Here is a 15,145-nt window from a genome sequence, read left to right as displayed (position 1 = left end):
TTGGCCAAACACTTATTCTGTTGCCAAGCTTTACTTAAGACATACTGAAATCTAGAGCTTTGCTGTGTAGCGAGGTTACAGGTAACCTTTCCAGTCTGGTGAGCATCAATTATAGTTTTTGGGAAGTCCTCAGACTCCTTTGTTTGAGTCATGACACAATTCCATATACCTGTGTTGTGAAGATAAGATGCTTGATAGTGAAAGCCTTGAATCCTGTTCTTTAAACAGGGTCTGTCACCTGATTATTCTCTCATGGACTGAAATACCTGATTCAAATTTCCCTTTCAAATGAATTCATAATCCTTTAACTTCACATACTTTTGCCATAGAAAATGTTCGTTTGGTTAATTTTCCTCAATAAATCAACAAATAAGTGTGATATTTTTTACTCATTTGTTTAATTGGGTTTTCTTTGTCTAGTTTTAGGGACGTGGGGAAAAGAGATAGAGTTTTAGTCACATGTATGCAGAAAAACCGAACATTCAAAAGGTTTTGCTGTCTTTTACGCAGCAATTAACAGTTGGGGTTATAAGTTTTATTCTCTTGAATAGAAAGTATTGATCCAACTAATGATTACAAATACTGTACCACGTGGTATAAACACTTCTCCATGTATGGGATCAGAACAACTGCCTCCATTGCCTCCCCATAAGCACAACGAAAAACAACATTGTAACATACTGATGAAAGTGAAAAGAAAAACATGAATCAGACTTCTCTTGCCTGTTTTTAGTTTGTGCATTCTTGCTTATTGGACTTGAAAAAATATTCAGAGCTGGTATATGAGTTGCAATTTTAGCATGACAAATGTAGTTGGATAAGTATAGCCACCATATGAAGATGGCTTGTGTCTGCAGGGTGAAAGCTGAAATCAAAGTTTTTATCAGATTGAAGAATAGCATCCTGAAAAAGTCATCGTTGGAACCTGCCATTTTGGATATCCCCCAACTAGTTGGGGGGAAAATTTTGAAGAATCCTTGGAGTATCTATTACAGAGAATTCTGGATTAAACAAAGAATTTTGATCCATTTTTATCTTTTCAAGTTTCAGATATTGGTCACTCTAGTAGATGACCTTTGTCAGGATGAAAATGTGGGGGTTGAACCCACTACATCTCTCTTCAGGGACAGTCACTTTAGCCAATCTACACCAGTGCTGCAGTATCTGCCCATTTGTTTCTTGATCAAACTGCTGTTAATTAAGTTCTACATGGTTTAAGTCAAGGTGATTTTTGGGATCATTTGCTCCCAGTGACATTAAAAAGGAATGCTCCCATTTCTTCCCTTACATTTGGGCTATGAGAAATAGTTATGAAGTCTATGTTTATTTTACTTATGGTTAGTGTAGGAATGGCCCATGTAGAAATTCACTGAACTAGGATCATAATGATTTTTTAATGCCTCCTCTCTTCCCAGATCTTTATGGGACTTAACTTTCCAACTGACCAGAATAGTTCTGAAAATTTCCCAACAAGTAAAATTGACAAATCCCCACCTCTGATCCCTTAGCGCTACACAACCACTTCGAGCTTTCAAAACAGCTTTGGTTTTGGTATCATTAGGCAGGAGGAGGAAACGTTGCCCCCTGGAAACGTTCCCATCGGTTGTCGCGAAAGAACCGCGAATTATCCCTTGAGAGATGGCCGGTCGTCCCGGGGCCTCTAGATTAGCCCGAGGCCCGTCTTAACGGTGGGGCAGCAGTGGTGACCCATCGCGCAGGAGCAACTGCCAAATTCGGGATTTGTACAGGCGGCCCAAAAAGGGCCCCGGAGCGGAGCGAGCGCTGGGCAGGGTAGGGTTTACGCGAAGGGATGCGTGCGAAGGAGGCGGGAAGAAACGAACCTCTTCGCTTCTCCATCCTTGCCAGTTTCCAGCAGCGGAGCCAGGGCGAGCGATTCCCTCGAACCGGGAACGGGCCGAGAGCCAGCGCAGGGAAGCACCGAGGGGAAGGTGTGTGTATGTGTGTGTGTGGGGAGGAGAGCAGGAAGGAGGTGGGACCGGGGGCAACAAACAAGTAAATAATAGCGCGGACTGAGCGGGCCTCCCGAGGCAGCCACAGGCGGTAGCGACTCCCTCCTTGGCTTCTTGCAGTGGGCGACGACAGCAGGCGGCGAAGCCTTTAGCCGGCCGGGCTCTGTCGACCGCCTGGCTAAAAGGACTGACTGAGCGTCCAGCTTGGAGCTGCGGGTCGACGTTAAAAAGCTTGGGAAGGAGAAGGAAAGCGGGGGCCCCGTTCTCCCGACCCCGGCCGCCTTTCCTCCCGTGCGAGGGAGCGCTCCCTTTCAGGCAGGCGCTCCGCGGGGCAGCCGTCGAGAGGCGATACTGGGGGGCCGCGGCAGAGGGAGCCCTGGCAGAGGGAGCCGTCGAGTCGCGGGGAGAACTGGCGGAAGGGCGTCCAGAGGGGAGACCTCGGCTGGGGCGCCGGGCCCGGCCGGGATGGCGGCTGCGGGGAGCATCACCACCTTTCCCGACGACGGCGGCGGTGGCGGCAGCGGTGGCCCCTTCCCGCCTGGGCACTTTAAGGACCCCAAACGGCTCTACTGCAAAAACGGAGGCTTCTTTCTGAGGATTAACCCTGACGGCCGAGTCGACGGAGTCCGAGAGAAGAGCGACCCGCACAGTGAGTAGCCTCCCTCAGGCTTCGCCTAACGTGGCCTCTTGGCAGCCGCCTTGCCCGTCCCCAGATTCCTCGGAGGGTGATCGCGCGGACCCTCTCGAGAGGGAGGGAGGGAGAGAGAGAGAGAGAGAGACTCTCGGAGTTTTATCTAAAACTGGTCTAAGCCTTAACAGCCGATCCAAAATCCTAACCCTAACCCTGACCCTTTCATGGCAGGCTATGCCTCCTTGATTAAAAATAAGGCATTGTAAATATGAATTTAATCACATTTTTAGTATATTTGGGCATAGAAGGTTCGGCCTTGTCAATTTGCTCCTATCTGCAGCGCAATCCTTTGTAGGTCTACCCAGGGGTAAGTTGTCAACACTTTTAGAAGTCAGCAGGATTGTAACTAAATCAATTCGATCCTTTCCTTCACCCAGGGGGGCTTGCCTGTGGGAAATTTAACTGTTGCATATTTCTGTGTGTGACATTATCATTTATTTTATAAATAATAAACATGTACGTAGTACTGTACAGACTATATAAATGCATAAAGAGATGCAGCTTGTGCCGTTCACAAAGTATGCCACATTGTTCATGTAGTAGCTCCCAATGCCTGCTGCCCTAGCATCTTCCTCACATTTCCATTTTCAGCTGTGCCCAATGAGAGATGAGTTTGACATGGTGCTCTAAACAGGAAGTAAAGTTCAGTTTTGGTTTACTGATCTTTGTAGGGCTACCAGATATACGAACAAACAAAGGAGGACATGGACAATTGGCAAGGAGAACAAATGAGAAAAGAAGGCTATTCTGTTTAACTTTCTGGTCACCTGTGAAAAGTATAGCAAAAAAGCCCTGCAAAAATGAATTTATTTGTATATATGAAATTACTTTTTCCAACATCAATAACACTGATTTTTCCATCACACTATTTATCCAACAAATCTTTATTTTCAAGAACATATGCTAGAGATAATATAATTGCTGATGGCTCATTTTTCAAATTTCACCATAGAAATGATGAGTCATGTGATCTACATACTACAGTGATAATAGATTTGAAGGGGCTGGTGCTGGTCTGGAGATAAATATCACATATCTAGGTTATTGAACCTGTTGATAGACGAAGGAAAGAAAGAAGCAGACAGTTTACAAGGTCATAATACATGAAAGTTTGAATGTAAAAATAATTCTAAACCCCCAAGACATTCATAAAGCTGGACAATATTTGATTTTAAGCTTATGACTGCCAGATGGGAAATGTGGTCAAAAAGGGCATCTCCTTTTGCCAGATGTCTGGTAATCCTAGCCATGAACTTTGATTTGTTTAAGAATCTGCAGTAAAAATATGATTATATGGTTTAATATAATGTATGAGTTCAGTTAATATTGAAGAGCTAACATAACAGCTTTCTTCTATTTGGCATATACTTTTCTCTAGCTTATATGCATTTTGTGGTCTAGAACCACTTCATGCATTTGATGGTGAAGTGACAATTAGTCAACATAAGTTTATGTTAAAATACATCTTTAAATTTTGTTTTTAAGGGGTTTGTTTTTCCTCTAACAATTCAGTTATATTTAGCCTCTTTTACTCTGAAGCAATTATTATGTTACTATTAAGACCATTTATTGCATACTTGGTAAGTGTGCCTAACTCTCTAGAATATGAGGTAAACATATTAGATTGCTTACCTGTTAAGCCTTATTCACATAATTTTTAAGACATCCACATACCGTTTTCCTTTTGTGATCTGTATTTTTCAACTTTCCCCCTTATATTTTCAACTTACATTTCCATGTATGGAAAAAAAATCCAAATTAATTAAGAAAGAGAGATAGATAGTATACATTGTTCTTAACTAATAGCACTAGGAATCTTGTCTGATGGTATGCATTCCACACCTACACTATTTAGTGCTGTAGGTTTTTACTGCTATTCTAGGATCATGAGTGGACTAAAATACCAGAACCATGTTTGCAGTATGTTCTACTTCTATAATGGATACCATTTCCATATCATTACTAAATTCTGCTCTGCCCCAACATTATATATATCACATTCCCTATATTTGAAGACTCCAAGTGTACTTCCTCATATTGCTTAATGTCATTCAGCCAACCACATTCTCCAGTTCTCATTCCTTGTTGCTTGAATCGTTTTTTATATTACTATATCTTCTTAGACCCCATTTTTTTCAGGATGATATTTACTTATCAGAGGTTCACTTACAAGAACCAAAGATTCAGTACAGGTAATCCTTGAGTTACAATAGTTCACTTAGTGACCATTTGAAGTTACATGATAAGCTGCCCCCCCCCCAAGTGTTTATGACAAAGTCCCGAAATTACGAATGTTGCAGCACCATGGCAGTTGTTCACCCTTACAAACAACCACAGAGGCACTGCATCATTCATCCTATTTCCCCTCCCCTGCTTCCCATGACTGCTTCCCCCTCCCACCCTGCCATGCCAGATGTACTTACCTTACAAAAATATATCTCTGCCATGGTTTCTTTGCCTGAGGCAGAGGAGAGCAGGACGATTTTTCTTTCGGCATCCAGTCAGCTTGAAAATGCCTTTTGCACTGAGAATGAAATGTTCTGGGGGCCGTGATCTCATGTGACTTCAGGCACCCAACCATTTTTGTGAGATCACGGCCCCCAGAACATTTCACTTTTGGTGCAAAAAGCATCTGCAAGCTGACCAAGTGCTGGAAGCGAAATTGTCCTGCTCTGCCCCTCTGTCAAAGACAAAGAAACCATAGCAGAGAAGAGATAGATCTTTGCAACGTAAGTGGGCCTGGCATGGCAGGATGGGAAGGGGGTAGCATGAGGTATCCCAGTGAGTCTGGGAGACCTTGGGTGGCTTGTTCCATCACTGGGCTACCGTGAGATACCTCATGCATTTAATGATCCGTGCATTTGATTAGTGATGTGTGGGCAAAAGCAGGGAGTGATCATGTTCAAGTTAGGTGATTCATTCCTATGAATCTTCAATTTACGAATGTAATGGGCAGGCTCCGTTACATTTGTAACTCAAGGATTACCTGTAGTTCAGTATTGCATATTGTATTCTCCTGTAGCACCTGCAGCTATAAGTCTGTAGAGATTCTCAGTCATCCAGGTCATGGTTGTCCCAAAGGTACTTTTTCAGGAGGCAACTGGACTTTCTTGTTTTTTCTTTAGAAGATGTTTCACTTCTCATCCAAGAAGCTTCTTCAGCTCTGACACTACTATCCTGTCAAGAGTTGAAGTAGCTTCTTGGATGAGAAGCGAAATGTGTTGCATGAGAAGCAAAACATCTTCAAAAGAAAAAAAACAAGAAAGTCCAGTTGCCTCCTGAAAAAGCACCTTTGGGACAACCATGACGTGGATGACTGAGAATCTCTACAGACTTTTAGCTATACAATTTGGGATGAACACCCTCTGAATGGTGTCGGAATATGAATGGATTTCCAGAGGAAAAATTGTAGACTACAGGAACCAGGACCACTACTCAGGTGACCCTGGGGACACAGATAAACCTCCAAGTGCTTCAACAACCCTCTAAAAGGATGCAGATTACCAGCTGTCTGTAAGGAATATAAATCCTTCCATTGCCCACTATCCTGTCAGAGCTGAAGAAGCTTCTTGGATGAGAAGTGAAATGTCTTCCATAGAAAAAACAAGAAAGTCCAGTTGCCTCTTGAAAAAGCACCACTGAGACTCCTGCAGCTATAATTGTGCCCTTTATTTCATGTAGCATTTGCTGCAGACTGACTGTTGCATTGGTTCCAACTATATTAGTTTTCTACTTGATCGTTCCTACTTAGAAAAGTCCTACATTTTGCTTTTTTCAACTCTATTCCTCATATTACAAAATCTTTTTAAACAATCTGTAGCTCTTGTTCTGGCTATTCACAAATACTTCTCTTTTTTTATTGTTCTATTGAGTCACTTTTGATTCTCAGACCTGATAGACCTAATTTCACCAAGAATGTCTGTCAGTGATTGCTGTTTTGAGTTTGTAAGCTTGTGCTTGTAATATTGGCTATAGTATTTAACCACTATGCCCTCTCTTGAACTATTTCTCCTAATGCCTTCAATTTTTCCAAGATTCAGGATCTTCCTCAGTGATTCTTGCTATATTTATGTGGCTCTTTTGTTCAAGGTGGCATACAAAATACTTCCTTTTTGTATACTGGAGATATGATACGAAAGTAGCAGATTTTGACTTTCTTCAGTGATAAGAGTTTTCCCGCCTCAGTATTTGGAACTTGAGGGTTTTGCTAGAGTTTATCTGCTTCTCCCTCACCCATAATACAAGGGAAGGATTATAATATTATATGACACTTTGTTCATAGAGTTTTCCCATGAGTAAGAAAATATTTAGAAGTAGTGTCACTCTTGGTGCTATAGAGTGGTCACATTTAATGGTAGAGGATTCCTTCAAGTTTACAGTAGAAAATTTAAAAAGCAACAAAGTTATCAAATAACTTCTCAGTTCAAGCACATCAAAGAAAGTACCAAGAGAAGCATCAATAATTGAAATGTATCCTGGTAAATAGTCTTAAAATCTGATTATCATGCTTAATTTGGTTTTACCCAACAGGATTCAAGGATTGTAAAATCTCTTAGATGATAAGGAAAGCTTAACCTGTCTAGTTATAAAAGGCAAACCTTTATAAAGTAGAATCTGGCCACTGGGTAAATGTCATAACATGATAAACATTTAGGAAATAACTATCAATTAAGAATGCCTAAGCCATTGAGTCAGTAGACATTCTTAATTTTATATATACATATTTTTGTTGTAGATTGAAGTATCTGTATCCAACAAAATTCTTTGTGACTAAATACCTTAACTCAGGTGCTATATAGGTTTAAATGGATATGTTCACAATGCTGAATTGGTGCTGTCCGTTTTGGCAGTGCTGATTACATGTTTAGGAAATTATTTCTAAAGGAATACTGTAATGTATTAGTATATATTAGTATAATTAAAATATATTTGTTATCTCTAGAAACAATGGATTTTTGCTGACATCATTACTGAACTGATGAGGCTTTAACTATTTGTTTATAGATAAGAGATCATTTGCAGTATTTCAAAAGGTGACAAATTACTAAAATTATTTATACTTATTGTGATGGAGGAAAGTCACTTTTCTTTTTTTTTTAACTACGTTTATTTTTATTTTCTATTTTTTGTTCTTTTTGTTTTTGCACCTTATTCTTGTATTTTTTATGTTGTGTTAGATTTTATGGTTGCAATTGATTTTAAAAGAGAGTTCATAGTTCAATGTTTTTGTTAGTATGTCACAACTTCTCCTTGTTTTCTACTTCCTTTAATGTTGTTAACATTAAGGTAATGAACATAATTTGAACTTTTTAAAAATAAAAAATGCAAAAAACTTGCAACCTATTCTAGACTATTCATTGTTCCAGTATAAATTTTTGTTAATGTATTTTCATCGTATATTTTCAATGAGGTCACTTGTTTGTGCATCTGGGCACATTGCCTTGTTTTCTTCCATTTCCAATACTGAAACAAGTTCACCTAAAGTTTTTCCAGTTATTTTTTTTTTACTAATTCCCTCTATGAAGGAGATGAGTGTTTCCAAAAATGTGATAGACAGATAGATAGATAGATAGATAGATAATAGACAAACATACAGGCAGTTGATATTCTCTTGCTCTGTGTCTTTTCAAATACTGTACTTTTGCTTTGCCTTTGTTCCAGACTTGCTTTTACCCTACTTTCAAATATGTTCAAATATTTGCTTTAAAAAAAGAGCTAGTTGTTTTACTGTTCTCTTACATTTGTGTTCTGTCTCTGAACTACATCTGTAAACTCCATATCTTTTTCCAATTCTAGTTAACATTGCTGAGATTCCCCTTCCCCCAAATGAATGCTCATCCTTAGTGATGTACTTGATGTTTCATAATAGTAAAGATTTCCCCCGTCCAGTCGTGTTGGATTCTAGGGAGCAGTACTCATCTTTGTTTCTTGGCCAAGGGAGCCAGCATTGTCCAAAGACACTGCAGTGATCATGTGGCCAGCATGACTATACACCAAGTTGCACAGAATGCTGTTATCTGTATAAATAGTAGTACCTATTTATGATGATGATAATAATAATAATAATAATAATAATAATAATAATAATAATAATAATAATAATAATAATAATAATAATAATAGTACTTTATTTGCAGTCACAGACCAAAACACAAGTACAACAAAAGAAGAACATGGGAAAATTAATCTTGAACAATTGCTCACCAAAAACTTGACTAAGGGGAATTACAGCGTTCTCCTCTGATGGTTACAGCTCTGAAAAAAATTTGGAAACCAAAGAAGTGATATATGAGGAGCCATCCCCTAGACAATATAAGAACAAATTACTAACATTGGGTCTAGAAGGGTCTGTTTCAAGGAGAGACAGTAACTTAGATCTGCCTGTGTTATACATAGGGCAATATAAAAGGACATGCTCCACAGTTTCAACCTCAGCTCTGTCACAGGGGCATAGCCGCTCGTTAATCGGGAGCCTCTTAAATCGCCCATCCAGTAGTGCTGAGGGCAAGACATTAAAGCGAGCTTGGAAGAAAGCTCTTCTATACTTGGGAATGGTTAGAGTGTAAAAATAGGAAGCCATCCTCAGTCCGTAATTATTAAATTGGCTGAAGATCAGAGGGGAGCAAGTTTTGTTAGCTCTGGCTCATAGATATTGCAAGTCAATGTTCACAAGCCGTTGGACTACCCTAAATTGGGCGTCTTTAAGGCCATAATCTCCCAGGGCATCCCCTGTAAAACCTAGCAGGTGTAATTTCTTCATCAGCTCCCTCTCCCAACAAGAAATATGAGAGTCAGCAAACGCCAGGGAGAGGTAGCTACCAGGAACTGCCAGAAAGAGCACCCGAAACCAACATTTAAAGGTGTTAATCCATGCCAAACATTTGACTGATTGAGTGCCCAGTTCTAGGTACATCGGAGCAAAACCAACACAAGGAGGAAGACCCAGAAGTTTTCTAAAAAAGACAGCCTGGGTTCTTTCAATACAATCCTTGAAGTCCCGTATCCATATGGGAATTCTGGAAAGAGTTTGAGCCAAAGTTATAAAAAATCTTAAAATCTGCTGGTGACTACAGGAGGCCGAGTTCAGCACCTGGGTTCAATGTCTAGTCCAAGCACCGGTGTTCTGAAGTACCTATTTATTTACTTGCATTTGCGAGTTTTCAAACTGCTAGATGGGCAGGAGCTAGGACAAAAAAATGAGGTCACTGTATTGATTGGCACTCGGGCCTTGAACCCGGGGTGACAAACTAAACATCTTTAACAATCCCTTATTCTCTACAGTTTACACAAGACTCTTCAATGTGTGTAGATCTTTTAAATTATTCAGCTCACTTATTTTAGATTCAGTGTCTTGATTAAATTTATTTTAAATACTATTCTCTTTTCCCCTGTGAACTATATAGGATATAATTCTATTCAGTTTCCCAGGAATAACTTCTACTGAATCCTGTATTTATCTGCATCATCAAACATTGTCCAATCAGCAAGGTGTTTTGTCAATTTTTCTTTCACTCCTTCATAACAGATTTATTGTAATTATTAAATCTATGAATTAAAATTGAATCATTGGAAACTTGCTATAAAGATGAGTCTTATACTGTGGATGCAATGTGGTGTAGCGTTCCCTACCCTGACTAAATAAATGTTACAGTATTTGGTATATACAAACACAGTAACAATATTATATAGTAATTGGAGAGAGAGGGAGAGGGGGAGAAGGAGGGAGTGGGAGAGAGAGAGAGAGAGAGTGCACTATGAGGGCAAAGAAGAGTCAGCTGTAATTGTTAATTGATACAGTAATACAGTACTTGTAATTTTTTCCCCACAGGTAACCTGCATCTGCATAACCACCTTGCCTTCCTTCTCTTGTATCCTAAATTAAATCCTGTATCAGTTTAATTACCCCATGCATTTGATGAAGTGAACTGTAGCTTATGAAAGGGATGTGAAATACAAGCAGTGATGTTACTGGCATTGTTTTACCTGCATCTGAATGGTTATAAATTCTTATAAGTTAATTTGACTGTTTTCTGATACTTAGCTAATAAATTAGTCAAAGATTAATTGTTCCTGTGAGTTGCCCTGCAGTACTTGAATGTGCAGTAATAACATTTAATTTAGATGGATTTGGCACTGTAAATTCGCCACAGAGTATGTCATGCAGGGCCTCATGAAAGAATTTTCCTCAGAGGGCCTCTGCAAAAATGTTGGAGATGAGCCTTGAACTCTTGGCTCGGAACTGGCTTTTCCGTAGCAGAGACGGTAGTAATGCTGCTCATTGATCTAGAGACGTGCAGCCTTGAGGTTTTTTTCAGTGAGTACACAAGCTCCCTTCTTGTACATTGAAAATGAGAAGTGTTCTTCTGATAATTTAGCCAGTTGAAGTAAACTAAATGTACACGAGACAGCAAAACTCCCGAAGCTGTGTATTATTTCCTCCTTCTATTTCTTTTTGTAAGCTTTGTTTACTTTATTTGGCTTATGCAGTGTTCTAAGCAAAATGAAAATATTTTTTATTTCATTTATTTGTTTAAATTAGTTGGGACCTGAGATTATTAGGGAAATTATTGTAAAGGGAAAAAAAAGACAGACAGATAAAAAGATTACAAATGTAATAGGCTAGGTAAAAAACCCCATTGCTTCATGCATTTATATAGAAAAAACATCATATTTTGGCTTAAAATCAACTTTTCTTTTTTAGCTGCTCATGCAGAAGTATTTTAATTGTGTGTGTGGTGAATGAGCAAATAGTGTATAAGCTTTAGCTTTCTGTTTGGATTGCTATGAACATATTGTTCCTTATTAACCGAAATGATAGATCCACTACTCATACATAGTTGTATGACATAATGTGTATATACATGGGGAGGAAAGCTCCCCAACTTTTCCATATGGATTTGTTACCAAAGGAGAAAATAAGCTGGAAAAAAATCTACAGTATAAACTGTAAAATTGACAAATCATTACCACTTCCTCTCTGGAAACAGAAAGTAGTAAGTCTCATACTCACTATAACCATCATTTTGGATTCTTAGTTTAGCCACCCTTAACCATTATCAATAAACCACGAACCAAAGCATATGCACTTATGACTTTCATAAAATTTAAAATACAATCCTATGTGTTTACTTTGAAATAAATGCTACTGATTTCAGCCCCATCAACGTCATATTTACTTTTGAAATTATTGCTATTAGTTGTTTTTTAATCTGATAATATATTTGCAATGCAGTCTTCAATATGAGATCAATGCACTTGACATGCAGGTAGCATATTAGTCAGATGAGCTGAAGGGATTCCTGCCATGATAACTGGTGAACAGTAGAAAAAGCAGAAAGGAAGGATTGGAGCCAAATATATTTTCCCTGTTGTGTAAAAATATTAATACTTGACTCTTTGGAAAAAACATTGGTCATCTCTAGTTTCTGTAGTGTATTGTTTAAAGAATATAGTACATCATTTTTAATTCTTAGCAAAGGTAGAAATTAAGACTATTACTTTATTGCCCCTTCTATTTAAATAGCCTACAGTTTAATGGAATTTTTGTTGGTCATTTTTTGAATGGTTCTTTGTTGGAGAAATAGGGGCTGCAGAATATTATTTATGCTTTTGGTGATACATAATTGAGACCCAGTTTGGAATAGTGGTGAAAGGCACAAGGCTAGATCCTGGGAAATCGTGAATTCTAGTCCTGACTAAGGCACAAAATCAGTCGGGTGTCTTTGGGTAGCCCTAGGAAGAAGGCAATGGCAGATCACTTCGAAAACTCAAGAAAAACTGCACGGACTTGTCAAAGCAATGACCACTAATGGTTTGAAGGCACTAATAAACAAATAGTTATTATTCTTTCACATTGTCCAATGCATTTTATGCAAATAACTATCTTTCAGTTTGCAAAAGCCAATGATTGTTTGGTTCTTTATATTATTTCAAACACTAACAAAGGCATTTACTTTAAGGAATAGTCATACATTTTATATTCAGTTTTAGGGTTTACACATTTTAAGATTTGGTTATATATAAATATGACTGTCTAGAGAACACACTTTAGCAAATCCTTTTTTTCATTAGCAAATGCAATTAAATCCAAGCAATGTTTATAAAATGTTGCAAGTGTATTTATGGTACATTTCCCATAGTTCCGTACAAAGAACTATATCATGTTAATTGTAGGAATTGGTAGATATTTCTTCTATATTAAAAATGTTGAGAGGAATGTTCCAGCATCTACCTATATCTAATAAGGCAGTCAAAATTACATTCATAAATACATGAAAGTATTAATTCATTGTTTTCCCAATCAGTGGAACAGTTATCTTCCTTTCCTTTCTATTAATTAGGCTCAGGTTTCCATATAGATGTTGAAAGATGTTTTTATTCATTTAATGTACTTTTACTATATATGCTTGTGGTAACAAATAAACATGGTGTTTTCCACAACAGTCGTAAACTAGATAGCAAAGCCAAACTTATAAATAGGGGATCTAATATTATAAAAACTGGCATCATGAAAGAGATGCTTTGTTTAATGATCAGTAGAATTGAACTGCTAATCATATTCAAACAGCAAAAGAAATTGGTCATTTCTATATAGGGTCATTTTAAAAAAGATGTAAAACACCTGAAAGAGGACGCTCTATTTTGCATTTCTGGAGCACATTTGGTTTGTTATTGGTATGTTTTTATTCATGTAAATCCTCAATTTAATGCTCCTTAGTTTAGGAGACTTTGGATTTTAATGACTAAATGTACCAAATCCAAATTTTCTTCTAATTTCAAGCAAATCAATTTAGAGTCAGACAATATGTGCTGCTGCTTCTTAGGATGGGTATTCACTGTTATTGAAAAATAAGTTTTTCCTCACATATGTTTTGGAGTTTCAAGAATCCCATTTGACTTTAATTGCCTGCTAAATTAAGGGTTTACTGTAATTTCAAAGCAATCATAATTGCCTATGGTCATTAAGCATTTTTGGTGAATCAAGATGAAGAGCCTGTTTTTGACTAACATCCTTCTGTAGTAAATGGAAAATATTGGTTATAAAATTACTTAGACTAGTTTTGGTGTATGAGTGTAAAATACATTTTTTTCATCTTTAGTGTCTTTAGCTATTTAAATCTTAATTTTCATTTTTGTTTTTAAAGTAAATTTTGTTATATATGTAAATGCTCATTTTCACTAGACTAGATTATATCCAGGATTTGGATATGTCTAGTCTAGTGAAAAGAAGGACTATGACACGATAGCAGTGCTCCAATATTTGACAGGTTGCCACAAAGAAGAGGCAGATAACCTATTTTCCACAGCAGCAGAAGGCAGGAAAAGAAGCAATGGATGGAACCTAATCAAGGAGAGAATAAAGCTAGATCTAAGGAGAAATTTCTTGACAGTTAAAAGAATTAATCAGTGGAACAACTTGCCTCCAGAAATTGTGGGTGGTCCAACACTAGCTTTTAAAGAAGAGATTGGACAGCCAGTTGTTTGAAATGGTATAATGGTCTCCTGTTTAAGCAGGCCGTTGGACTAGAAGACTTCCAATGTTCCTTTCAACTCTATATTATTTATAATGAGAAAGAAAAATAGGACTATTTTGGTAACACACACCCCCATCTCTCTCTCACACACAAACACCATTAAAGTAAGGCTGAAATCAGATTTCCTAAAATAAATTCTAATCAGTTAGTCTGTAGCCTGCTGTGTAAATTCATAGTGCCAGAGATGAATGAATACAAAGGAATGTAGGCTAAAACAAAATAGGGCTCATTTCCTTCTCTTAAAAACCTCTTGTTCCCATTCATGTTGTTTAGAGGTTGATTTTCCCAGGTTTTGATTCTCTTCCCGTTACCTACATGGAAGGATCAGAGGGTTTTTTTTTTCCTTTCACTATTTTGTGCCTGAATGTTTGCATTTCTCCCAATTACTTCCCTATGTTTCTAATATAAATGTGATGGCAATAGTGAAGGCCAAATCTGGTTCTAGGCTTGTGCCTCAGTATGCATATTTTCCCAATGAAACAGCTGAGACAGGAAGACCATTTTATTATGATTTATTCAGAATGTTCTGATAAAAATAATTCATCTCATTCAAAGAGGGAACCCTGACACCCATCTTACATTCTCTTTTATAGTTAAGGCATCAAAGGAAATTACAAAAGGAAAGTTGATTGGATAGAACAAAAGCACCCCTCCCCCTTTGCATAGGAAATCAGTTATATGGAGTTAAAGATGTTACATTTAAAAGAGCTATAATGTAAGCAGGAGTGTAAAAGTTGGCATTTGAATAAGAATAGGCTCATTAAGAGACAGACGAGATGTCAATTAGCTCTCTTTTTATCTGAAGATAAACTAGACATCCTATTAAAACTAACATAGTCCTATCCTATCCTGACCTGGAGAGCAAAGGAAGTTTTTAATTTTGCAGTTTAGGAATGTTCTAATAACAAAACAAAGACCTTTCTACATTCCAGTTTGCAATTGTTTAGTAA

At 37.9% G+C, this 15,145-nt stretch overlaps 1 protein-coding gene across 1 annotated transcript in view; it reads left to right on the top strand.

Annotated features, from left to right (window-relative positions):
* Positions 1–1,465: 1,465 nt before the first annotated feature.
* The window catches only part of FGF2 (fibroblast growth factor 2), a 17,760-nt gene continuing 4,080 nt past the window's right edge, over positions 1,466–15,145 (top strand). The window contains exon 1 of the mRNA XM_026667211.2: positions 1,466–2,619. Within this exon, the coding sequence (XP_026522996.2) occupies positions 2,436–2,619 (184 nt within the window). The 5' untranslated portion in view covers positions 1,466–2,435. The remainder of the gene's footprint in view (positions 2,620–15,145) is intronic.

Source organism: Notechis scutatus, chromosome 4 (assembly GCF_049901735.1).
Source record: "Notechis scutatus isolate UNSWTSFEM ecotype Mainland chromosome 4, rNotScu1.2, whole genome shotgun sequence".
NCBI classification, from domain to species: Eukaryota; Metazoa; Chordata; class Lepidosauria; order Squamata; family Elapidae; genus Notechis; species Notechis scutatus.
This window is presented reverse-complemented; position numbering and strand designations above follow the sequence as displayed.